This window comes from Ochotona curzoniae, unplaced genomic scaffold, assembly GCF_017591425.1.
Source record: "Ochotona curzoniae isolate NIBS_2020 unplaced genomic scaffold, NIBS_Ocur_1.0 scaffold_4701, whole genome shotgun sequence".
NCBI lineage: Eukaryota > Metazoa > Chordata > Mammalia > Lagomorpha > Ochotonidae > Ochotona > Ochotona curzoniae.
This window is the reverse complement of record NW_024467122.1, coordinates 82,122,975-82,148,298: the sequence shown is the minus strand read 5'-3', so window position 1 is coordinate 82,148,298 and position 25,324 is coordinate 82,122,975. Positions and strand designations below refer to the sequence as shown.

At 58.1% G+C, this 25,324-nt stretch overlaps 1 protein-coding gene across 1 annotated transcript in view; it reads left to right on the top strand.

Annotated features, from left to right (window-relative positions):
- The first annotated feature begins 4,718 nt into the window (after window positions 1–4,718).
- Window positions 4,719–25,324, top strand: part of CCDC33 (coiled-coil domain containing 33) — a 72,190-nt gene continuing 51,584 nt past the window's right edge. Inside the window, exons 1-4 of the mRNA XM_040968479.1 lie at window positions 4,719–5,025; window positions 5,638–5,956; window positions 14,405–14,417; window positions 17,545–17,699. Coding sequence (XP_040824413.1) covers window positions 4,719–5,025; window positions 5,638–5,956; window positions 14,405–14,417; window positions 17,545–17,699 — 794 coding nt within the window. The remainder of the gene's footprint in view (window positions 5,026–5,637; window positions 5,957–14,404; window positions 14,418–17,544; window positions 17,700–25,324) is intronic.

Below are 25,324 nucleotides of genomic sequence, written 5' to 3'. Positions count from 1 at the left end.
TAGGGTGAATGCCCAAGGTCGAGCCTTCCTACCCTCCCAGGGCAGGCAATGTGCTGGGGTCTGCACACTGCACCCTCCTATCCTGGGCTCATTCATGCTTACACCCCAAGCTACCCCCTAGCCTGGCTCCAAGCATCAAAGAGGGCGGGAGGGCAGGCTGCCAAACTCACTCCACACTACACACCACCCCTCCTCCCCGTCCCCCACTGCCGGGTTGGGGGCTCCAGGAATTCGCAGGGTCCTGGCCCCTCACTGAGCCGGGCTCTCTTCCAATCTCCCCACGTGGACCACAGGACTCCCCGCTACACCCCACACCCTTGCGGTTGCCTCAGCTGTTCTCCACCCCAAACCTGGCCAGATCCTACCAGGCCCTCGTGGCTCAGGCCCTCTCTCGTCTCTATTTCCTTTCCCTCCAGGCGGGCTGGGGCGTCCTCTTCGGGGCCGGCAGGACCAGGGGACAAGCCAGCGACTCAAGGGCTAATCCAGCAGTGTCCCAGGGCACCTGCTGCAGAGTCAGTGTGACTTCCACTTCCAGAAAAGCAGCCTCTCCCGTCCCAGTTAGGGCCCTGCCCCTCCTCTTGCCACCCCCCAAGACCACCCTCTGGGAAGCCCACCCCTCCCCCACCTTGCAGCTCGGGCCGTGGGATAGGGCCCCACACAGGCAGCCAGGCTCCCGCCCCGCCTCCACCTGCCCTGGAGCCTCCTCCCTCCCCACCCCCAGAAACCATTTGGCCGAAACTTGATATCCCTGGCCCAAGAGTTACCTCCTGGGGGAAGCCTGCCCCATCTGAAAGGGCTCCGGATCCCCTACCTGCTGCCATTCTTCAAAGTCACTCACTTCTCTGAACCCGCCCACCACCCACCACCAGTCAGCCATTTGTAACCCATCACCCTCCCACTGTTGCTGCCCAGGCAGGGACACTGACCAAATTTTCAGGAGTTTGGGGGGCCAGAATTCCAAATGTGATCCCTCCTGGTGCCAGGGAGGTGGAGTCTGTGTCCCTAGGCAGTGTCGAAGGCACATTCCTGCCACCCCAAGACCCTGGGATGTATCTCTGTCCCTGACCCTGATGCCTGGGTAGCGCAGAGAGCACAAGCTTGGGATTGGGGATGATGGCTCCCTCATGGCAAAGACCCCAGGAGTATGGGGTCCCCCTGCAGGAGCTAAGCCAGCTCTGCCTCAAGCCCCCGACCTCCACTTTCCCCCAGTGAGAAGAGAGGGGGACCACACGCAGCATTTGCTGGAATCACCTGCTCCATGGGGCTCTGGCTCTTCCACACCTTGCAGAGTGCGTGGGGAACAGGTGTCCTCACGGAAAAGCACGCATGCAGTTCAGATTGCTGGGCACCCCACAAGCCCAGGTCTGAATTCTGTTCTTTGTGCTCCTTCCCAAGACCTCAGAGCTGTTGGCTACATCAGGGGGCCCCCCGACATCCAGCCTGACACCCACCTGTAGCGCTGTCTGCTGGGTGCCTGGACATGCCCGATGCTTAGGACCCAGACAGCAAGCACCAAAGTGCTGTGCCATTCTAGCCAGCATGTGTGGCAGAGCTGGCAGACACAGCAGGCACCACTGTGGTCACACTGGGGGAATGGCAAACGGACGAATACCTTGTCACTTGCTTGTAACAAGTCCTTAGGAGTCTGCCTCACACATGTCTTTGGCTTTTCATAAGACCTCATGGGAATCCAGCCGGGAGTGGGGCACTGGAAGAGCCTGGGATTGTTCATTTGCTAGCTTTCTTGAAGCCAGATTCAGCCCCGACTCTCTAAGTCTCGGCCAGTGAGCCGGACAAAGAACTATGAAGCACAATGCCCAGGAAGGATTATTCAAACAGAACAATGTCTTCTGTAATGCTTGTTCCTGGCAGCTGGCTGGGATGCAGTCTGGATTACTGGATCTCAAGCAGCCATCCTGGGCCATGAGGAGGTCATGCATTAGCTGGGATAGGGCAGGAGGTTTGCTGCAATGACAGAGCCCCAGTAAAGGCCAGGTAGCAAGGCACAAGGAGACCTAGACACACATGAGTCAAGGTTCTCTCACTGTCAAAGCATGCCTGAGCCTAGATACGGCCCATGGCTCAGGTCAGTATTTGAACTAGGACAAACTTTGCCAGAGACTCTCTTTTCCCCTGACTATGACACACCAACCCCTGGCTTCCCTGTACCTCTGAACTTGGTCATGTCCAGTGTTGCCCCTGCCCTCCTCCTCCCCAGTACCTGCTGCTGGCCCTGTCCCCAGACACCTGCCCCCTACTGTCCCCAGGGTGGGATGGGGGACACCAAGTCAGCAGGGTGCTATATCAGGCTCCAAGTCCCAGAGCAACTGGACACTCCGCGGGCGAAGGTCACTCTTTTGGCGCTGCCGGTCAGACTGCCCTCGGCCTCTGCCATGCCGGGAACTTTAGCCTCTCCATCCAGGCAAAGCTGGCAGAGCAGGGGGCCTGGCCGGGACAGCCCAACTGCCCTTCCTCCAGCCCCAGCTCCAGCAGGAGGCAGCGGCACTGACCCAAGGTCCTGGGACCCGGTGCCCAGTGTGGGGCCTGCAGCAGGAGGCTAGCAAGGGAAGTGCCACCGCAGGCCTGGGGACAGTTTCCAGGTCCCTTGGGGAAGGAACCAAGCTTCTGACTTCATTTTTAGTACATTCTTCCCCTGCTCCAGGCCTTGAGCTCCCCAGCTCTGTAATGGGCAAGCTCAACTCCAGCCACTCCACCTCCCCGCCACCAACCGCTTCACTGTGTGTGACTTGAAGGATGTGGGCTGTGGGCCTGGGCCCTGCAGACAGGGCTGGGACGGGGCAGGGGCAGGCGGGGCAGAGGGAAGGGACTGCTGGGGCAGAAGGCTCAGGGTGCCTGGCATCAAGGAGAGAAAGGAGAGGTCCACCGGGCGCATGCCCACCCACCCCTCACCACCCACCTGATGCTTGCAGTCTGGCCCCTCCTCCGCGGACCGGCAAGGGAGGATCTAGGATCCGCGGCAGCTGTAGGGAAGTGCTTGACTCTGCTCCCAGCAGGGGCGGGGTTGGGGAGGGGGAGCTGGAGGTGGGTCCTGGGGTAGGGGGTCTCAGAGCCCTCGGGAAGAAGGGGAGGCTGAATGGAGCCTTTGTGGGCAGGCGGAAGCCGGCCCCTGGGGACGGGCTAATTACAGCCCAGACAAAGCCGGTGGCCACTCCGCGAGGGGGAGGAGAGCTGACTCCAGAGCCCCATTAAGGGCTTTAGTGTAGGACTGCCCAGCGGCAGGTGGCTTTGTTTTGTTATTTTTTTTTTAAGATTTGTTTATTTTATTGGAAAGGCAGACGTACAGAGAGGAGGAGAGACAGAGAGGAAGATCTTCTGTCCGATGATTCACTCCCCAAGTGGCCACAACGGCCGGTGCTGCACCGATCCAAAGCCAGGAGCCAGGAACTTCTTCCGGGCATCCCACATGGGTGCAGGGTCCCAAGGCTTTGGGCTATCCTCAACTGCTTTCCCAGGCCACAAGCAGGGAACTGGATGAAAAGTGGAGCTGCTGGGATTAGAACCAGAGTCCGCACGCAAGGTGAGGACCTTAACCATTACATTCAAGGCGAGGACCTTAATCATTACACTATTGTGCTGGGCCCAGCAGGTGGCTTTGGAAGACAGATTGAGGCTATCCCCTCCTGCACCTCATCTTTCCATACCCCTCCCCAACCCTGCTCCTCCTGTTGGAGGCCCCCTGCAAGGAGTGGAAGGAATCCTGGGAGGGGACAGCAGGGACCTGGCCCGGTGTACCTGTGGTGACTTCTTGGGGTGACTCCCTGGGGTTGCCCATCCCCATCCCCAAGTGCCTCTGCCTTCCTTCTCCGCCAACCCAAGGCAACTGGGGCACACCCAAGTCTCGGAGTTGGAGCCGCAACCCCAGGGACAGAGCAAATGTTGGCGGGGACCACCCCCCCCCTCCACACACACACACACACACACACGCGCGCGCGCGCAGCTAAGCCTGGACTCGTATGGGCAGGTCTCACAGGGCCTTCTGCTCCACGTGACTGCAGGGGAGCCTTTCCAAGTGAGATCAGTGCCTTATGGTTACCTCTCAGCACACCCTGCAACCTGCGTATTTCCTGGCACCTGTTCAGCAGGGAGTGGACATCGACTTAGAATGCCTTCGTTGCATCTTAGCAATCCTCTGTATTTAGTTACCTGCTCACTTGTTCATTTACAAGGCGGAGTTACAGAGAGGGAGAGAGAATCTTCCATCTGCTGGTTCACTTCCCCCAGATGGTTGCAACAGCCAGGGCTGGGCCAAGCTGAAGCCAGGAACCAGGAACTTCATCCAGGTCTCCCACGGGGATGGCAGGAGCCCAAGGATTTGGGTCATCCTCTGTTATTTCCCAGGTGCATTAGCAAGGAGCTGGATCAGAAGTGGAGCAGCTGGGGCTTGAACTGGTACACAGATGGGATGCAGGTGTTAAAATCAGCAGCTTAACCCACTGTGTGAGTTGGAAAGCAGCAGCTTTCTGTCTTTGTGTCCACCTTGGGGGACGGAGGCGGGGAGCGAAGGAATGATGAAGCAGAGGGAACCTGGCTGCTTTTGTTGCCCCAAGCAGTCCCAGCTTCCTGGCTTGTTACTTGGTTTACTCTCCAAACAAACAGAGAGGGTTGGGTGTGGCCCTAGGTGCCCAGCCGGACAAGGGGTGGGGGTGGGACAGGCTGCAGCCTGTCCTCTGCAGTGGAGTCAGCCGCTGCCTGTGGCCATGGCCTCCAGAGGCCCCGAGCCCTGGGCCCCTGCCTCCATGCTGCAGCCAAGGAGGCTGGAGGACCAGACCTTGGACCTGGAGTTTGAGCTCCTGAGCGTGGGGTTCCACCAGGCAGGCAGATACGTCCTGAGGCTGTCAGCTGAGAACCCCCTGCAGGCAGGCTCCGGGTCTGGGGTGCAGCTGCGGGTGAACGGTGGGGATCCCCTTCCTGCCTCTTCAGCCCTCACCAACGTCATTGAGCAGCGGGATCCAGGCCAGAGTTGCACCCTCACCAGGAACAAGTTTGTCTTCACCTTACCCAAAGGTATGTCAGGGGTGGGAGACAGGGGGACCCCAGGGAGCTTCAGGGGAACTGGGAGGACGGGGATCTTGGATCATGGAGCTCTGCCCATGTGACCTGAGGCAGGAGTGTGAATGAGAGGAGTAGAGTGCAAGTTTGGGGCCCATTCTGAGCAACTGAGGGGGGCTTCAGACCCAGCCCCTGCCAATACCCAGCTCCTGAGCACCCTGGGACGGTGGGGACAGAAGGCAGAGCCCTGCAGGTAACAGAGCAGACGATACACAACTGGACTGTGAGGATGCCCTGGCCAGCTTCCTGGAGGACGTGGAATGCAGAAACCTCGTCTCCTGGGGCTGTGGGTGGCCACAAATCTAGGGACTGAACCTAGCGCCAGCTCACAGGCTAAGAACCCTCCCTGCCTCACCCCTGTGAACCTGGCTCTGCCATGGCCGGGCATGGGGAGCGGGACCCCAAGGGCTCACCTTTAGGGGAAATCTTGCCCAAGGCTGCTTGCAGTCACCCAGAGGTGAGCAGCCCGAGTCCTTCCCACGGGAGGGAGGGGGAACCTGCCCACCCTACTCGCCGCCCCCGGCAGAGGCAGGGAGTCCTGAGCCCGCCCCTCTGTCCCTCCCCCAGGCTTTTGTAGGAACGATGGGCAGAACGACGCGCAGCTGCGGGTGGAGGCGCTGAGGCTGGACGGAGGAGCCCCTGGAGGGGCCGCCCGGCGGGTGGGCGAGGCCATCTTCCCCATCTACCCACGGCCTGACCAACCCCGCATGAACCCGGCCGCCCGTGCCCACGAGGACTTGTACCGATACCGTGGCAGCCTGGCTCTGCTCCGCACAGGCGCGGACCCCTCCGCTCGCCACTGCGGGGGCCTGGCCTACAGCGTGGCCTTCCACGCCCACCGGGACTCTTGGCCTGGCGAGTCGGCCTGCCCTCAGGCGCCCGACCAGCCAGCACCCACGCAGCCACATGCTGAGCCCTCACTGCTGCCCAGACTGACACAGGTGGGTACTCCCTGGGTCCCAGCCTGGGGTCTCACGCTCATCAGGCACAAGACCCCAGTCCCTCCCTGAGCAAAGCAGCAAAGAGACCTCCACCCCTAAAGCTGCCCGGTTGGGTTGTGGGGAGGCACTGGACAGTGCCTCTTTGAAGGGGTTACGGAAAGGGGGCAGGACAGTGGGTAAGGCTGCTGGCTCCACTTCAAGCTCCAGCTTCCTGCTCATGTGCACCCTGGGAAGCAGCAGGTGATCGGTCCCTGCCATCCACCTGGGAGACCTGGATGGAGTTCCTGGCTCCTGGCTTCCGCCTGGCTCAGCCTTGGTAGTTGTAGGCATTTGGGGAATGGGAGGTCTCTAGTCTTTCAAAAAAAAAAGGCAGAGAGCAGGCCCAGTGGGGTTGAATTTCTTAGTGGGTGATCGGCCTTGTCAGCTTATTCCAAGCTGGTCTCCAGTGCCCTCAAGATAGAAGTCACTTCAGCATGCCCACCCTGCAGCCCAACCAGCTCCCATCATGACCAGCAGGGGCTCCACCCCAAACCAGACCACTGGGGCTGCAGTCTGAGGAGCTGTCCCTGACCCCTCTACCAGCTGGCACAGGTAGGAGGTGGTGGAAAAAACATGGCCCATTTCACAGGTTAGCAAACCGAGGCCTGGGGATGTTAGGTTTCGTCTCAGCACTTCCTGGGACCCTCAGTGCCTGGGATCCAGCACTAGATCACTAGGGGTTTGAAGTAGGGACATGGAATTGACCCTGTCGAACCCTGCGCTGGGAGCGGGACCGGCGGGGGGGAGGGTTGTGGTTGGAAGTGTCCACTCGGTAGCTGTCAGCACCCAGGAAGGCCTCTCGGAGGAGGTGCCCTACATATTTGCCCAGGAGCCCTTTGTTCAGTACGTGCCCAAGGGGTGGGGATGAAGGGTGAGATTTAGAGGCTGCAAGTCTAGGCTTTGGGGAGGGTGTCCTAGCTGAGGAGCAAGGGAGGCAGCCCCCTCAGTCTGACCCCACCAGACCCCACCTCTGCTTCCTGCAGCACCACACAGGCTTTGAGCCCTGGGAGAGGCTGCCCTCATCCCGCTGTGCCCAGGGCCACGTGGACGGCCCTGCAGGGAGGGGGCTGGGCTGGCTGTTTTCAGCTATCTTCCCCACTCCACCCCCACCCAGTCTCCCTTTTAAAGTGTCAGATGTCTGCCTCTACTAAGACAAGAAAATGGCTTGCACGGGAGAGAGGAAAATGGCTTCTCTCCTGGGGTCAGCTGTCACAGTCCTGACCACGCCCCCTGCGGGACCGATCCAGAATCTCCTGCCTGCTGAGAGCTCCACCCTGGTCCTGGGTTCCCACCTGCCTGGCTCCCTCAGGAAGCGGGAAGGGGGCCCAGATTCAAGGGTCTTGCTGAAACTGGTGGGGGAGTTGGAGACAGCTGCAGTAGCTGCGGGAATGGGTTCTGGGGCTCCAGATGCAAATATGGAGGCTATAGAGGCCACTTCTTCCAGGAAGCCTGCCGAGCACTTATCCCTTCTAAGCCATCGGCATCAGTCGGCATCAGATGTGCCAACTGTTGAGTGTATTTCATGTAGGATACATGCAGGGACACAGTGGCTTCCAATCTGTGGTGGATGCCACAGTGTCTGGAGCAGAATTGCATTGCTCCTGGGAGGAGGGGAGACCAGGTGGGCAAAGAAAGAGTGATGGGAGAACTGGAGAAGCAGCCACACGCTTCCATGTCCCTCTCTCCCCAACTCCTGTGCCCCCACAGGAGTGGCCCACAGGTGACTGAGCTGGGCTGCAAAGGAGGTGATCCCGCACCCCCATCCGGTGCCAGGGTCCCTTGCTCCAGGTCTCCTGCCAGCCACAGGCGGTGGCGGCTGCCCTTCCCAAGGCCCTGGGGGAGGGAGGGCAGACGTCCCACCTCCAGGCTTCTTTTGTCACCTCAAGCTGTTACCCCAGCACCCCAGAGTTCTGTCTCCTGTGTTCCATCAGACTGGAAGGAGTGTGGCCTGTTTGGCACTGGACAGAGGGGGTCTTAGAGGGTGAGGAAGAAAGGAGGGAGGGAGGGGTCATGGGGGAAGATGAACTTTGGGGGGCATCTTGGACCACTGAAGGGGGACTCAGGTCATTGGGGGGTCTAAGTAGGAGTTCAGGCCATCAGAGGGAATTCTGGGGGAAAGAGACTCAGGTCCTCACGGGATGGATCCTGTGGAACTCTGAAATGTCCAGTGGGGGAGTAGGGTGGAGGCAAGGGACCCCAAGACCCCCAAGCCTTGTAGCAGTGCACCCTTTTCTGCTTAAGCACAAGTACTTAAGAGGGAAACTCCGGGTTGGAAATTCCCTGGAGGTGAAATTTCTGGAAATGAGAATTTGTAGCCAGGCCCAGGGGCTCCCTCCCCACGGCCCCACTTCCTCCCACGCGGCTGAGGCTGAATTCCAGGCAGCGGCAGGAGGAGGGGCCGCGCCAGTCGGCGTCTACTTCCACCGAACAATGGCAGTTCTGTTCCCAACATGGTGTTTCCCAGGAGCCTTTTAAACGCTGCTCTCAAGGTTTTCTCTTTTAATTCCTTCCATTTAAACACCATTTTTTTTCATGCCCTGGAGGAAAAAAAATTTAAAAAGGGAGAAGAAAAAGCTACTAAAGCAATCACCAGGGTTGAGCATCTGGCACGGCGCCCGCAGGTTCTGACCGTGCACTTGGGTTTAGCACCAGCTGGCCAGAGGCTTTTCGTTAAAGAGAAGTGGAGGGGAACAGGCTAACAGCTGGGGGCTCACCCCAAGTCCTCTGTGCCCACATGTCTGGGTCTCCTCTGCCTCTCTCCCACCACCCCAAATCTGTTTCTGGAGTCCCAGAACCCCAATTCCCCCTCTCTGCTCTGCTCTTAAATTTACATTCTGTGCTATTTCGTATGCCCTAGAACTGGGAGACCTAAATTTCACTCATTTTGGAGGAAGGGGGGTGAGGTGGGGAGAGGCAGACCCCTTCACCCGAGTACCAGCCTGTGGCAGTTACCAGCTCCCCTCATCTCCCGTCTCAGCCCATTCTCCAGGGGTGAGAATGAGGGCTGGGGGCAGTGGGAAGAGGCTGTGCCAGGCTGGTACAGGGGTGCACACACCCTTCTCCCCATCCTGGGATCCCAAGCGAGTCCCTCCTCCTTGCCAGAGCCCATCAAACACCCAGCTCCTCATTGCAAATGAGGCAGTTTTATGTGCTTTAGAAAAACACTCCAATTGTTCCCTCAATTACCCCGGAGCAGATTGAATATATTAATCTCTCTCTTAACTCGAGTTAGAGACTCTGCGGCCGCCCCTCCCCCACGCGGCACGTGCCCCAGAGGCTCCCACCCCCTAACTTGGGCCCCAGGTACAGAGCAGGCCACTGCACCCCCTACACCGCGTATCCCCACCCGCACCCCATGCAGGGAGTAGTGACACCGAACTGCCCACAGGGCGCCTGGCAAACACAGCCGTCTCCCCTTCCTGCCCATTGTCCTGGCCTCTCCCTTGCCCGGCTGGGGAGTAAACGCAGGGGCGGGTCCCTGAGAGGGGCGGGAGACTCGCAGCGACACCCACCCTTGCTTCAGCCCGCTGCTGACAATCGCCTGCAGCTTAAACACACTCTGCCCCAGGCAGCTGAGCCCCGCTAAAAGCTACCTGAGGTTTGCCTTTGTAGCTCCATTTTCTTTTCTTTCCAAGAACAAAGGCAGCGCTGTCACCCAGGTGGGGAGGGGTGTGGGTTGTCACCTGGAGTGGTTGAGGCTGGGGAAAGGGGGCATGTGTTGGGGGAGGCACTTCCACTCCCAACTTGGGGGGAGCGTCGGGGGAAGGAGGGGCTCAAGGAACCCCCCAGTAGCTCCCTAACCTTGCCCAATGGGATCTTCCAAAGAGACTCCAGAGTCCCAGGCAGGACTTGGGAGCAAGGCAGGGGAACTGGAGTTTGGGGCTCCTGGCTGGCTGGATGCTGGCTCTGGCATTTATTCAGCAATCATCTCACTTAGGCTTCTCCCAGCCTCCACTTGCACATCTGTGAAATGGGGACAGCAGTGGCCAGACCCTCTTCCATCAGCGGGGTGCGTGGGGTACACTGTGATGCAGGGTTGGAGCTGGACTCAAGCATGCTGCTTTGGGCCTGGGTCTCTGCCAGGTCAGTTGCTTTTCCTTGCTCTGCCTGTGCCCCGAGGCCAGGCTGCAGGGGGAGGTGCTAGTCTGGGCTGAGGCTCCGTTAGCAGATTGCTGTTAAAGGAACATGCCAGATGGCTCCTCCTCCCAGCCACCCCCACCCCACCCCACTAGTTCACACCTCATGGAGGCTGTGCAAGTGTGTGTGTGTGCATGGGAGCACGCGTGCCAGCCACCTGCCATCCCAGGCCCAGCCCAGTAAGCAGCCAGCAGGCTCTAGGACAGGAACCTGGGGGAAAGGAGGGCAAGTGAGGGCCAGAAGACTCGGTGCTGGGGACCTTTTCTGACCCTTCCACCCCTGGCAGGTGGGTGTACTCCTAACTCCTGAGTGTGACCACCCATGAATGCTCAAACGCATACACACGCATGCATGCGAGTGTGCACAGATCTGCTTGTCACATTGAGGACCTGCACACGCAGAACTTTTCGCATGTCTTGCATGCACTTGTATGTGTACACTGTCTCCTGGGGCCTCTGGGCTTCACCTCTGTATCACTCCCTAAGCACAGCCCCCTACCAAGCGAGATAGCCAACTGGGGACCTCACAGGTCCCCCCAAACATGGCCAGGGACAGTACTGGGGCAAAAAGGCTGGCAGTGCCTCCCAGCATCCAGCCCTACCCCCAGCCCCAGCCTAGTTCGGCAGAGGGCTGGGGTCAGGAGCTGTGGAAGCCGGCAGAGTCCAGACCCCCTTCCTGGGACAGACAGAAGATGGCGTAGATGCCCTCTGGCCCTGACAGCGTGCCCTAGGTTGTGGTGATCCCACCTCCTGTGGCATAAGGTGGCATTCGTTCGTCCGTTCATTCATTCATCCTTGGCTTGCCCTCTGAAGCAGTAGTAGAGCAGCAGTGAGACAATGGAGCAAGGTTCTTCCCTGCTGCTTGCCCCCCCCACCCCCACTAGCTAGGGGTCATCCAGGATTCAGCCCGCTCTAAGGGAGACAGCTCTGGCAGGCACTCGGAAGTCTTGGGCCTGAAGCCTCATTTCCCAGCTGCACACAGGCAACTAAGCGGAGACTTGCAACAAGTCACTTAGGTCCCAGGTGGGGGGAATTCTGCCAGATCTCCAGGCTTGGCATTAGGATGAGGTCTTCAAGTGGGGGAAGGGGTGAGCCCTGGGGGCGGAAGCTGGGTGTGGAGGGATGGTCAGAGCAGGTGGAATGTGGGGGTGGGAGTGGTGGGGAGGAGTAGCAGGGGTTGCCATGGGAGCGGGACCAGAGGCATTGAGCTCTCTGCCTGCTGCCTTTGCCAGAAGTGTTTCAGCACCAGGCTCGCAAAGGCAGATTCGGTTTGCACTTAAGGACTGCAGAGCCACCCACCTCAGCATCGCCTGGGTCTTGGGGAGGAAGAGGAGCCAGTGGCCATGTGGCAGGCACGCCCTGACTTGCCCAGGGCCTCTGTGGTGGCAAGGCCAGACTGGCATCCATCTGTCTATGGGTTTCAGTCCTTCTGACTTAGGGACCAGAACCCAGGCTTGAGACTGGGGGCAAAAGTCTTGTGTCTGAGCCAGCCTCCCTGCCCTGTAACCCCTCTGCTCCTCTGTAAGGTGGGCATGGGGACGCCTGCTTTTGCAGTGTGATAAAGGTGCAGGTCAGTCTCACAGCAGCAATCCAGGAGGTCTTTGTGGAAGGAGAGGCCATCCCCAGTGACCTCTAGAAACACACAGGCCAGCTTGGGAAGACCTGATTCCCACTTGGAAGGATGCAGGAGTGGGTCCTACATGGCTCCAGGGACCCCACCACTCCACTGGCCCCCTGGAGGAAGTTTGTAACCTGAGTTCCCATCCATTGCCTACCAGTTGCAGCTTCCCAAAGCTCCGTCCACTGTCACTGAGAGCCAGGCACACCCCGTGGGCACCTCCTTTCTTAGATGGACAGGTCCTGTCCTGGGACTGTGGAGCTGAAGACGTAGTCGAAGGCTCGTTCAGACAACAGAGCAGGGCTCCTGGCACCTTCTTCTGCTCCTATGTCCCACTGTGGGGTGGTGGTGGGCTCGTTGGGCAGAGAGAAGCCTGGGACCGGGGGCAATGGATGGAGCACCAAGAGAGCACAGGGGAGTGAGCCCAGGCTGGTGCAGGGGGTGAGGAAGCCATCCTCAGCTAGGAAGCCCCACCCCCCACCACCGAAACCCTGTTTGTTGGCAGAGTAGAGCTGAGCTGTGGGTGGTGGTGGGAGGAGGTATGTGTGTGAGTGTCTTTGTCAGGAGCCGTGTCCTGTAGCCACACTGAAGCCATTTTGAATATAGAACTATGGGCCAGTGGAAAACCCCCGGCTGGCTAGATGCTTGGGAAAGAAGTTATAAAACGAATCACACGCTTAGCTTCAATTGTTTCTAGCAACTGTTTCAGAATGTGATTTATGCTGTACCTGCCGACATCCTGTTACTGGTTACCTACACTATTGTTGATATGATGGCTGCTCAAGAACAATCGGTCTGGAGACCATGGCTTGCGTCCCAGTTTCTCCTTTCCTCCCTGAGCCTTAGTTACTGAAGAATATAAAAACCCTCAATTAAAATCAATAAACTGACAGCTTGATCAGACATCCTGTCTTGCTGTCCATTCTTCGTGTCTCCTGTCCCTTTATTCTCTCCTAGGTTGGTGGTGACCCCCGTTGACTGTCCTGCGGGACGGGACAGTGTCTTGCACAAGTTCCTCGACACTTCCCCTTCTCTCTCCCCCAGCCCCCCAATACCCTCCGAGGCTCCTGTGCATCCAAGGCCGTCCCAGTGCCATTCGCTGGCTCACTCGGCATGAACACAGTGCTAATGACTTCAATGTGGTGCCAGGGCCAGGGGCTCAGCTACCCGGTGGAGTTGCAGACCAGCTCTGAGCAGGGCGAGACCCAGGCCAACGAGGAGCTAAGTTTCCTTGTATTGGACACTCCTGGAGACCTGCCAGCACCTCTGACCCCCGTCCTGTGGGTGGGAGGGGTCATCCCCAGCTCCCACCACCTGCAGAGGCCACTGTCCCCTTGGGGTGCCATGAAGAAGGGGACCAGGTGGGTGGTGCCAAGAGGCCCAGGCTGGCCAGAGCTGAACAAGACTCTCCTGGGGACAACAGTGTGTCCTGAAGCCCAGAAGGACCAAGGTGTACAATTATGGGGTGGCAGGCCTTGTGAGTGGACACAGCTCCCAACTGTAGCTGGGCCCTCATGACAGGAGGGATTGGGGAGGGGGTAGGGGATGGCTTCATTGCTTGCCCCTTTATTCATTGCCTGGCTAACGAGTTATTGATTTTTCTTTCTTCTTTTTTTAAGAAAAACACGCCATAGACACATTGCATCTTTATCCAGGTGATTTATGTCAGATACCGAGAAGAATCGAGGGCCTGGACCAATGCACCTGCTCCATGCACAGGCAGCCCCGTAGTGCAGCCAAGAGGCCACACCCTTAGCAATCACCTGTCTCAGCTCAGCTCAGGCTCCCCTTGCCAAACCCGGGGCCAGAGGGTTTGGCAGGAACAGCTGGGAAGGGCAGTGAGGGCTCACTGGGGCTGCCGTGGCAGGTGCCCTGTCCTGACACCTCACCTGACTCCACCAAGGTGTCCGCAGAGGCAGGATTGAGCTTGGCCTGTCGGATTCCACACAATCAGATTATCAGATTTTTTTTTTCTCTCTTTTTTGGCCTGCTTGGTGGGATCAGGCTGTCCCAGGGGGCGGGGCCTATAGGAGCAAGGTGCAGAAGACAAAGGGTGGGGGCAGGACTGAGCATGCTCAGTGCAAATTGCAGACATAAAAGTTATCCTTGCCCAGTAAGGACCTAGGGAAAGCCACATTAGCTCTCTGGATCCCAGAGGTTTTGGGACCCCTCGGTGGTGGCCCTGGAATGTCAGCCTGCATCTGTCTGAGGGGATTGGTCGCTTTAGGGACTGCAGTGCCCCCAGCCCTGAGGCTGCCCTATCCCATGGGGAACCTCCAGGCTGTGGCATCTGGCTCTCCTCTCAGATCCCAGTACCTGGGCTGGGCCATCTCAGAGCCGGCTGGCTTCACTGAGGGATTTTTCTCTTCTGGGCTTCACCTCCCTGCCAGATTGTAGAAGTTTCCTAGGGTCCACCTCCCTAAGGGTACCCCCCTGGGTGAAATAAGAGGGTCTGGTAGCTAACACCTGTTCTATGCACGTTACAGAGGCTGGGGGGCATGGAGGCTCAGTAGGGGTATGGCCTCAGCTGCCAGCCAGTTAAAATAGGAACTGCATCAGGGCAGGGTCGGGACTGGCCCCCAGGGGAGGTGAGGGGACAGACCTGAGCTGCTGGTTCAGCAGTTTCTGCTCAGAGTTATCAGAGCTTGTGGCCGGGCCCTGGACAGGGGGCAGAGGTTTGCCTTCAGGAGGGCACCCAGGAAGACAGAGCTGTGGGTGTGGGAACTCATTCTTGAGGCTGGGAAACACTGCGGGGAGTGGGTGTGGAAAGGACTGAATGCAGGCAGAGGACAACTTTGGGCTTGCTTTCTTTGTAAAAGATGTATGTATTTGAAAGGGAAGGACACAGAGATAATTCTTGCGTCTGCTGGTTCTCTCCCCAGATGGCCACAACAGCTGGGGCTGGGCCTAGGTTGAAGCCAGGCGCTTGGCACTCCATCCGGGTCTCCAGATGTAGGAGTCAGGGCCCCAAGGAAGGTACCCACACTGTCATCTGCTTTTTCCTAGGCACATTAGCAAGGAGCTGGACCAGAAGCAGAATATCCAGAACTCAAATTCACATTCCCATATGGGATACCAGTGTTGCAAGCAGGGGCGTAACCCCCAGGCCACAGTGCAGGCACCCACTGCTCCCAGCTTCTGGTCCCACCCCCTGAACCTGCAGAGGGGACTGGGGGATGTTGCCCCATTCTGTGACATCACAAGACGTTGCCCTGGTGACCTGGCTGGGTCTTTGCCAGATCTGGGCAGTGAGAGGACCTCCCGTCCCTCTTTCTCTTCACCTTCCTGGGCCCTCGCCCAGCCAGCCATGACTGGGATCCCCTAAGTCACACCTACTCCCACCTCCTGTTACTCCTAAGATCCTGTCTTCCCCTTTGCTCCTCTACCCCTCATCAGGTCAAGGGCTGGTGCCTGATTCCCCTGCTTGCCCAGTGACACCCAGTACCATCTGCCATCCCCAAAGACGCCAAGTCCTCCCCCTGCCTCTAACCCTGGGCTAGCTGGTGGGTAGGACTGACGCCCAATTACTCACAGTGCCAGGAGCTTGTCTCCATGGTTGCTTAAGTAAGGCTTGATGCTTCCGGCCCAGCGATGACGGGACTGAAAAAGAAAAAGGTGAGGCCTGGATGCGGGGTCTCCGTACTGTGAACTGCTTAAAGCAGGACAAAAGTTTCCCTGCTGGTGGCCTTGGTGTTCACATCTGTGAAATGGGCAGCCAGTGGGGCTCTGTGGCTCCTCCAGGGTGAATGACCGAGAGCTGTGGGCTGGTGTGCTAGCAGGTGCACCCTGGGCTCAACAGCCTCCTGTGTCACTTGTTGCTGGAGTCACACAGGCTCAGAGAGTCTCCCACCTCTAAGAGAGCTACTCCCTTGCTAGGTCGTCCTGGGGGAGGCATGTAGCCACTCGTCAGCAGCGCTGGCACTCCACTGTCCCCACAGTCTTCCAGCTCTGCACCCCTAGATAAGGGGGCTGTGTCTGCTGTATCCACTATCGTAATCCGCAGTGCCTGGCATGCAGTAGGTGCCTGATTAAAGCTGTGGCCAAGCAGCGTTGCCAGGAGGGGGCTGCACTCTCACTCAGTGTCACTACCCCTTGCCGTCAGGTGATAGGCTGGGTGGAGCAATGCCTGAGAGCCTGTCACTCATTCATGGGAAGGGGCAGGAGGAACTAAAAGCAGGCTCTTGCCACCTGGGGATACGATACCCCTACTGCCTCACACTGGGGTGCCCAGGCCCCTCAAAATACACCCATTGTTTCTACCCTAGATTTTTCAAAGTTAGAGTTTCAAAGAGAGACAAGAGAATTTTCGTTTACTAGTTCACTTCTTAAATGACTGCAACAGCTGAGACTGGGCCAAGCCAAAGCCAGGAGCTCCACCTGTGTCTCATGCAGGGGCACCTGGATCGTCTGCTGCTGCCTTCCCGGTGCAGCATCTCGGAGCTGGATTGAAACTGGAGCAGTCAGTGGCTTCCCAGCCTGCCCTGTGACAGACCATGCTAACTGTTCTTAGGGGTGAAACAGACTTCAGGGCCTACAACCTGGTACCACTTGCTGGCTGGTGGCTCTTGCCCCTACCCAGCCAGCAGCTGTAGCCCTGGTGCCCTGACAGTGCCAAGAGAACCATCAGCCAAGAGCTCAGGGGAAAAGAATTTTTCTTCATCTCACCCCTTCAGATCAGGGTGTTCCCCAGACTCAGGGGTCCTCGATCACTGTCTTCCCATTTAATCCAGCACAGACATTTTTCTAGCCATGAATAAATTCTCCCACACAGGGGTTGGTGTTATGGCCTATTGGGTTAAGCTACCATCTGTGGCACTGGCACCCCATATAGATGTGTTTGAGTCCTGATTGCTCCACTTCTGATCTGGTTGCCTGCTAATATACCTGGGAAAGCAATAGAGGATAGCCCAAGTGCTTGGGCCCCTGCACCCACGTGGAAGACCTGGAAGCAACTCCTGGCTTTGAGCTGGGTTGGCTACGGCCATTGCGGCTATTTGATGAATGAACCAGCAGATAGAGGATCTCTATCTCTCTTTCTAATTCTGCCTTTCAAATAACTAAATAAATAAATATTAAAAGAAAATTTTCCCAGCCAGGCTAGGGTAGGCTAGAGAGTCACAGGACACTAGTCTCCAGGGAGGGACACCTGCAGGTTCCCCTTGCATAGCCAGAAGGAGAGGGAGATGGAGCCTGGTGGTGGCCCGCCACCCCTCATTTGCAACCCCCATCCCTGATCCCCACCCAGCTTTCCGAGCAGGTGCCCTCAGGCTTCCCCAGATGGTGCCAGCTGGCTGCTGCCCTCTGGCCCAGCTGTGCCATGGGAGCAGTTGCTACCCACACCATCTGCAAGCTGTATTTCTGAAGACGCCATCGTGGAGGGAGGGCATGGGGGAGGCTGAGCAGCAGGGAGAACGGCTCCTGGGTCTTGCTCTGTGTGTGGCCAGTACGCGTCTTCTGGGGCTGCCACCCTCATTCTGCAGCCGGAGGCCCCAGGCACAGGCAGGTACCTGCGGCTGACTGTTGTAAACTGTGACGTGTTGTGCACAGGAGGGAACTGTGGTGGGATGGGGGGTGGAGACTGCATGGCTCCTGGGCATGGTGTGCAAACTGGAGAAGAGAATAGATGGGGTCAGAGGCAATGGCCCTGCCATACCAGAGCAGGTGGGCAGGGAGTGAGGGAAACAGCAATTCAGAGGGGACGGAGTGGCCACTCAACCCACTGTGCCTGCAGGTTGCCGAGGCCCCGAAGGAGTCCGTGGACACGGCCAGGAGCACAGAGCCTGCTGTCAGCCATGTGGCTCCCATCAACAAAGAGCTCATCACGGTTACGGTCCATGGGGCCACGAATCTGCCTGCGTGCAAGGACGGCTCGGAGCCATGGCCCTACGTGGTAGTGTAAGTGGCAGGGATGCTGGCATAGCTGCAAGGGGGCTGGAACTGACCCCTCTGTGGGGAAAGGGCAGATTGTGCCTTCCACTGGGCAGCACCGGACCAAGCTTCCCTCTGCATGCTGGATGTTGGCTCCACCTCTGCCAGTGGAACTCCTCTCTACTCACCCCTGCTCCACCCACCAGTGTCATTTGGTTCCTACTGGCAGACACTGTGAGAATGCCTGCCCCAGTCCTCCCAGTGGCACTGGCCCAAATTCCACTTTCAAAGCCTTGCCCAATGTGCTTCCTCCTCCACGCAGTCACCAGGATTAGCTTCCCACCCTCTACTCTGGAGTCCCACTAACCTGGTCACATAATTGTAAAATATCCTACAGAACCAGGGGTAGGGTTAACTCAGGTCTATTTCATCATTGAATGGGAGTATGGGGAGCAAGGAATGACCAAAAGGCTAGCATATCCCCCATCCCCAAACACACACACACACACACACCCCAACAGGTTGCCCAAGTCCTTCCCCCAGCTCCCCTCCCCCAGCTCCAGTCTGGGTGGCAGTTCCCCCCTTCTCCCCCTCTTCATTTCCATAAACCAATTATCACTGATCATCTGGGGAGCTTGAGACCCTGCCTGTCACCAATCCCGCCTAGGCACCACGACCTCAACCACACCAACCCATTGCCATGGAAACGAGCTGCTATTAGAGCCCAGGCCACAGGGGCTGGGAGAGCTGGGTATGCCCTGTGACTGTCGATTTAGGAAGGGGTACAGCAGGCAGAGCTGGGTTCCCCCAGAATCCCGGCTGAGCTGCCAGCGGCTCTGCGTGGCACTAATGAGATGCAAATGAGAAGAGAGGCTGCAGAGCTTGGAGGCCCAGCTGTCAGGACCCCAAGGGCTGGTGCCAGCCCCCAAGCCTAGGCAGGAACCTTCCCAAAGGCGGCAACCTGGACTCTAACAAGAGCATGGTGCCCCTGCGTGCCGGTTACAGATGCCCCCCTAGGCTTGAAAGAGTTGTGTGGTTTTGCTGCATTTCAAACTTGTTTGCTTCAATGCCTTTAAGATACATTTATTTAGAAACATTCAAATGTCACTTCAAGGGCAGCCCTGGAAAAAATGGCACTGAAAGATGAGATGAGGGTTGACCTCACCGATCATTAGGCGATGCCAGACAAAGTGCTAATGAGATATTAGGACAGAGATGATCCAGAACAGGGACCCGTTGTCCAGCAGCTGGTCTGTGCATGAGTGTAGCCATCAGTAGCGTGGGGGTCTCTCCAAAAGTCAAAGGGGAGGTGACCTTAGCATGCAAAGAAGTGAGGTACATTAGCATCTCTGTGTGTGGGAATAGGCTCTGTTTTCCATCAGTGTCACCCCTTCCTGTGGCACCCGCCCCCTCACCAGTTCCATGGCAAACCCTAGGTGCCCTCTGCTTACTCCAACACCAAGCCACTGGCAGGAGCTGACTACCAGCTGAGCCCTCAATGCCAAGTTGGCCGTGTGACTTCAGGGAGGCAGCCTCACTTTCCAATACCCGAAGGACTCCCCTGAACTCCCCTCACCCCTTGCATCATGGGATACAGGTAGAGATGGCAGAACCAGACAGCAGTAGACACTGGCACACATGGCACTGTAGTCAGGCTTTGGCATGCATGAGAGGCCTTTCCCAAGGGGCCGCTGCCCTAAGCCCCTGTGTGGCCCGCCCCCCTTTTCACTTGCTCTCACCTAGGGCAGGCCTGGCTGGCCAGTTAATGCTCCTGCTCTGGAAATGAGTCCCAGTGCCCTGTCCTGGCTTTGCCCGCTGTAGGTACACCAAGAGCCTGACCCCTCGGCAGGGTGTGTGTGCGTGTCTGAACTGAGTGGGTGGGGCCTGACTTCAGGCCCCTGGGCTGAGTTCCCAGCACCTGTCAGCCAGCCTGGCACAGACAAACCCATCCCGTCAGCTGGGAGCAGGGAGGCAGTGCCCTGACATGTGCAGGAGACAGGTGTGGCCCGCCACTGTGAGGTCCCTGCCAAGGCCACATGCTGCATGGCAGAAGTTGCCAAGGGGAATGCCTATTATGCAAACATGTTGCACCCACATAAGCTTGTGTTTCTGGGCCACTTCCTATGGCCACGTCGAGGCCCCTGGCAGTCTGGTGCGCATTGGTCCCGGGCACAGGAGACATTCCGTAGATGGAATGCCCGCAGCTCAGGGCGTGTCTGTGGCTTATCCACAGCTCTGGCACCACCCTTCATGCCCAGGGTCTCGCTCGCACGCATGCACACACACACGCACACACCCAGCAGTTGCTGACCTGGAAAGGGGCTTGTAGGCAGCAGGACCCAGACTTCTGGCAGGGCATGGGGTGGATTGGGGAGGTGGACCAGCCACTGCAGGGCAGAGTGCTGGGTGATGATCTGGCCTGATGCAGGTGGGCTCAGCAAAAGTGACAAGAGCACAATGACTGTGGCCGTGAGACAGCAGGAAACTCACCAGTCCCATTGGCCCGGTTCTCTGGTTCTCCATGCCTGGAGCAGCCCAGGAGGCAGCTTGCGTGTTTCCCATGCAGCCGCCCAGGAGGCTGGGCCGGGAGGCATTGCCTGGGATGGCCTGCGTCCCATGGCTGGCTTAGAGGCTGAGACAATGTTCTCATCTGGCCTCTGGCTTCCCTCTCCCAGCAGGACATGGGTGGGGCCCTGGAGCCTGGCCTGCGTCTCCATCTCTCCCTCAGGGGGCCTGGTTTCTTCCTCCCCCCCCACCAGCCACACCTGCTCAGAACCTTCGGGATTCTTGGTCGGTGAGAATGTCCCCATAGCCCAGAGCCTGTAAACACAGCTGGTGCTGATGGCTAAAGCAGGCCTGTGCCTGAGATCTGCCACCAGACTTAAGCCCTGAGGGTTCCTTCCAGATGGTTCTCCATAACTGTCACTAACAAGGGCAGCTTGTCCATCTTGCAGACCCAGAGCTCTGAACAGCAGGGCTCTGAGGTGGTACAGGTGTCCCCACTGCCCCGGATACCTTGCCCTAAACCCTCTTCCCTCCCCAGATAGCACAGAGTCTCCGTCCTGAGCCCCATGGGCCTCCAGCTCAGCATCCTTCAGCTCAGTAACTCCTAGGAAGAAAGCGAGCTGCCCTGGTCCCCTGCACACCAGGCAGGCAGCTTCCGGCCAAAGGAAACATGGCAGGCTGGCCAAAGTTAATGCCTTCAGGGTGCAACCAGTTACATAAGCAGGCAACTCTGTGGCTGGGTGAGGACGGAGTGGACTGCGCCCTCTGGCACGCGCCAGCTCACGCTAGCACCCCTGTGCTAATGCAGTTCGCACATCCGGACTCTCTATGTCTTTGTTGCCCTCCACCCCAGGGAGGGACCCCTCATGCCAGGTTTTCCCTCCCACCCCTGCCCCCACAAATCCTTGGACCCAGCTGGGAGCACCCACTCATCAGCTCATCAGCCCTCTCCACGCACCTCCACTCTTCCCCTGACCCACCAAGTCCTCTTCCTTTGGGCTCTCCTGCCCGCCCCGAGGAGCTGTGAAGATGGTTACCTCCAGGCAAGGAGCTGAGCCTGGAGCCACATCGTCCCATCCAGATAACAGGGGAGCAGGGCCAGCACTCCAACCTGCGAGATGTGAGCGAACTAGGAGGGCCCAGGAGGCTGTGGGTGAAGACAGAGCAGCTGGCCCTGGTGCAGGGAGGGCCTGGTAGAGGGGTCTCCCTCCCCTAACCCCCACTGTCTGAATCCCAGGTGGCTCTGGGCCTGAGAGAGATGCCACATGAATACCAGGTTCTGTCTGGTCTGAGGCCAACTGGGGTCTGTGGCTGGAGGGGAAGTTCTTAGGGTACCCCCAGGTTGAAATGAAAAGGTCAAGATCAAGGTTGGACCAAGCAGGTAGCCAGAGTTTCCAAGGGCCTTGAAGGGAGCTCAGTCCCCTAAATAGGTTAGGACCCTGGTTTCCCCCTGGGGACAAAGCTTGGGGTCTGCAGAGCAGGGCAGAGTTCAGCATGAGCATCCAGGGGGGCTGGCAGACAGGGCAGGCTGTGCCCTGGGGGGGCCAGCCACCGCCCTGCCAGCAGAGGGCGGAGGGCACTACTGCCCAGAGCTTGTGCTGCCCTCAGAACGCAGAGGTAGAAAGTCCTGGTGTGCTGCTGGGCCACATGGGAAGGCAGCCCTGTGCTGCTGTCTGGCGTGGGTGGGGGTGCTAGGCACCCGGAGACAGCAGGGCTGACTCAGATGACTGTGGGAGGGCTCGGGCTGGGATGAGAGGCATTCTGTTTATCTGTTTAAGATTGATTCATTTTGAAAGGCAGAGCAAGACAGAATCTTCCATCCACTGGCTCACTTCCCCAAATGCCCACCAACAGAGTTGAGGCCGGGTTAAAGCCAAGAACCAAGAACTCTACCTGGATCACTCACATGATTGGCAGGTGTCCATCCTCCTCGGCTGCCCTCGCAGGCATAGCAAAGAGGAGCTAGATTGGAAGTAAGGCAGCCAGGACTGGAACCAGGTACAGCTTAGCCCACTGGGCGAAAATGCTAGGCAGCTGGCCCGGAAGGGGATGTGGGAGGGGGCATTCCCGGGAATCCTTGCAACATGTCTTTTCCTAGGTGGGGGCTGGGTAACCGGACCTCTTCCCACTCTCCTTGCTTACTCCTCCGGGGAGGCAGGTGTCAGTCAGTGGAGATCCACCTGTGGTGTTGTGGCCCCATCAGCAATTAGAGATGGCTCATTAGAGGCCAATTAATACTGGAAACCCGGGCTGAGAGCCTGGAATTCTGAGGAGAATAATAGCCATGCCTCGTGCCTTAAGTGGCTGCCTCCTGGGAATTGCCAGGCCCAGCTGCCTGCCTTCTGAATGGGTACTGGGGGCAGTCCGGGCTGGGCCTGGGGAGGGGCTGCTGTTGTCTGGCCATGGACAGGGGCTGTCTCCCTGCCTTAGTCTCAGCACCTAACGTCCTCAGGGAGCCCCCAGCCCCATTCCATGTCCAGCCATCCTTGGGGAGCATGGCAGAGGCCCTTCTCTCTCGCTCATAGGACATGGGCTTCAACAGAAGGCAGCACAGCCAAGGAGCCTGGTGTCCACGCCCCCAACTCAGACCCAGAGTGGCCCACAGCTCCTCTGCCTTGGCTGCTGCAGCCTCTCGGTGGGTAGATCCCTGCTCACCTGCATAAGCTCCGCCTCCTGCAGGCAGGCTCAATTTGACCACCGGGTACCAACTCCCCACCTCGAGCCCTCGTTGGCACAGGCTGGGCTCCTAGGTGGAAGAGAGGTCATTGGTATCATTTTAGGGATGAACAAAGGTCCATGGCCTCAGGGCCTGGCCACCTCTTGGACTTCCGGGGGCTGAAGGAAGCTGAGTACCCTGCTTCTTTGAACATGCTGACACCCAGGCATGACATCTTGTCCCTGTACCCCAGATCTCCCCCTGGGTCTCCCAGCTGAGCTGGCAACAGGGGGCCCTGGTGGGTGGCAACCTCTCACCCATCACCTGACTGCTTCCTCATCCAGGGGCTTTGGGGAACAGGCCTCTCCGTTTCTCCCATTGCTCAGGGTCCCTGGACTCCGGGACCCCAGCAGCCAGACCCCAGTCCTTGAGAGTGTCAGCAAGTACCCCTCTCTTCATCCTGCTCTGTGCTTCTGCCTTGCTCCCTCCTGCCCACAGGGCAGGCCCCTGAGTGATGACCTTGAGGCAGGAAAGCCAAGCTCCCCTGCCTTGCTCCAGCTCCCTGCTGGATGCTGGGCTGGAGCCAGAACTTGTCCAAGACACACTCTGCCCCTCCAGTGACCTGGTGCAGAGGATTCCGTGCCCTGCCGTGGGAGGCCCAGGGCCTTGGTGCCTGTCTGGGAGGGCAGTGGCTGCAGCAAGCCTGAACAAGGGCCAGCAGCAGGTGCTGTTACGAGCACCTCCCTCTCAGGCCCTAGCTGCCTGTGGGCTTTGGGGACACGGTAACAGCAGCCTCAAGTTTTACCCAGAACCCACCACAGGGAGGCCTACTGCGGGGAGAGGCGAGGCACATGTGGAAGGTGACTTAGAACAGCGCAGTGCCCAGCTGCTGCAGAATGGGAAAAGGGAGCGAAGTGACCTGGAGGAGTTGAAGCCCCTCTGGCTCTCCGGTTACTAGAATAAGCGTGAAGGCCCAAGGGAGGCAGCTGTGCCAGGAAAAGCCATTACCTGCCAGTCTCCTGCCTCTTCTGCTGTTGCTAAAAGCCTCCCTCCCGGGTGCCTCCCTCCCCCCCTGCCCCCATCTACCCCAGGAGAGTGTGGGGGTGGACGCTGGTTTAACTCCTTCTAACCTGAGGATGGCACACTGCACTGCTTCCTGGTCCAGTGAGTCAGGTGGTGACCCTGCCCATGAGCCTCACCCACTCCTTCCTGCTTGGAGCTCCCATAGGGGACCTAGGGCACAAGAGGCCACAGGGATTGGGAGTAGCATAGAGGATGTGGACAGCAGGCAAGTGCAGTGGGTCACAGGTTGTCACAGGAATTCTGCCTGGGGCTTGGGCCCTCGGTCTGCACAGAGCCCTCTGCAGGAAGCAGCTTACCCCAGAGTCTCTGAAGCTGTGTGGGGGGGTGGGGGGGCGTGTCTGTCCCCCTGGCAGGCCAGACCTGGGCTCCAACAGCGACCCCTCCCACACACACTGCCTTGAGGGGAGTCCAAGGACTCTCACGGCTCAGCCAGAACAGCTAGAGACCTGCTGGTCTCTTGGGGTCATAAGTGAGCGAAACCTGACAGGAGCAAAAGAAGAGGCAGGCGATGGTGGGGTCACTTGAGACTGAGACCAACCTTAGGAACCATGGGTTGATAGCAAGGAGATATGTTTACAGCAGGTAATATATTTTTATTTTATTTATAATTTATTCATATGATAAATTTATTTTATATTTGATGATGTTTACATAGTTAAGGATGCATGCCCATGTGGACTACCGATTAGGGTTGAGGAATGGGGGAAAGTGAATGAGCCAACTGTTTCCAACCTTTTTTTTTTTTTCCAGTATCTGGGGAAAGTGGGGAGAGAAGGGAAGAGGGCCGCTCCCAGGAGCCCAACCCCATCAGTACCAGGAATGATGGACAGCCACCTGATGTCATCCCAGGGTCCCGGATGTGAGCATGCTCTGAGGCTATGGCTTAAGTACTTTTGATGGTTCTGAGATGCTGTTGATTTCACTGCTCCAAGGTTGAGGAAATCCAAGTTCCATTGACTGACATCGCCCACCCTAGAGTCTCCACTTGCTCAGATACTCGCTGTCAAAATTTGATCAGGAGAGTTGTCCAATTTGTTCTACCCCTCATGGTACTAGATGTCCTCTGCAAGCCTCAATGAGCTGGTTGTCATGTCACCTTTGAGCTTCTTGGAATGCCATCAATTGCACAGGTTTCAACAAGTGAGGAGACACAGTTCTGACACATGCACTCCACAGTCAGACCACAGATCCAGCAATTTTCCCTGTGGTTAGAGTTCTGAGGCCAGTGGTCCAGTTGGGGGATCCCCAAAGAAATCTCACCAGAGGTGACCCCAGACCTGACTCCTGTGTAAGTCAGCCAGTGCGGGCTCTGGCTCAATCTATCACCAACATCAGCCTGTAGGTGGTTTCATTGGTGGTTACAGTCGCCCAGACAGTTCTGTCCCCAGCCCCATTTCATACACAAGCC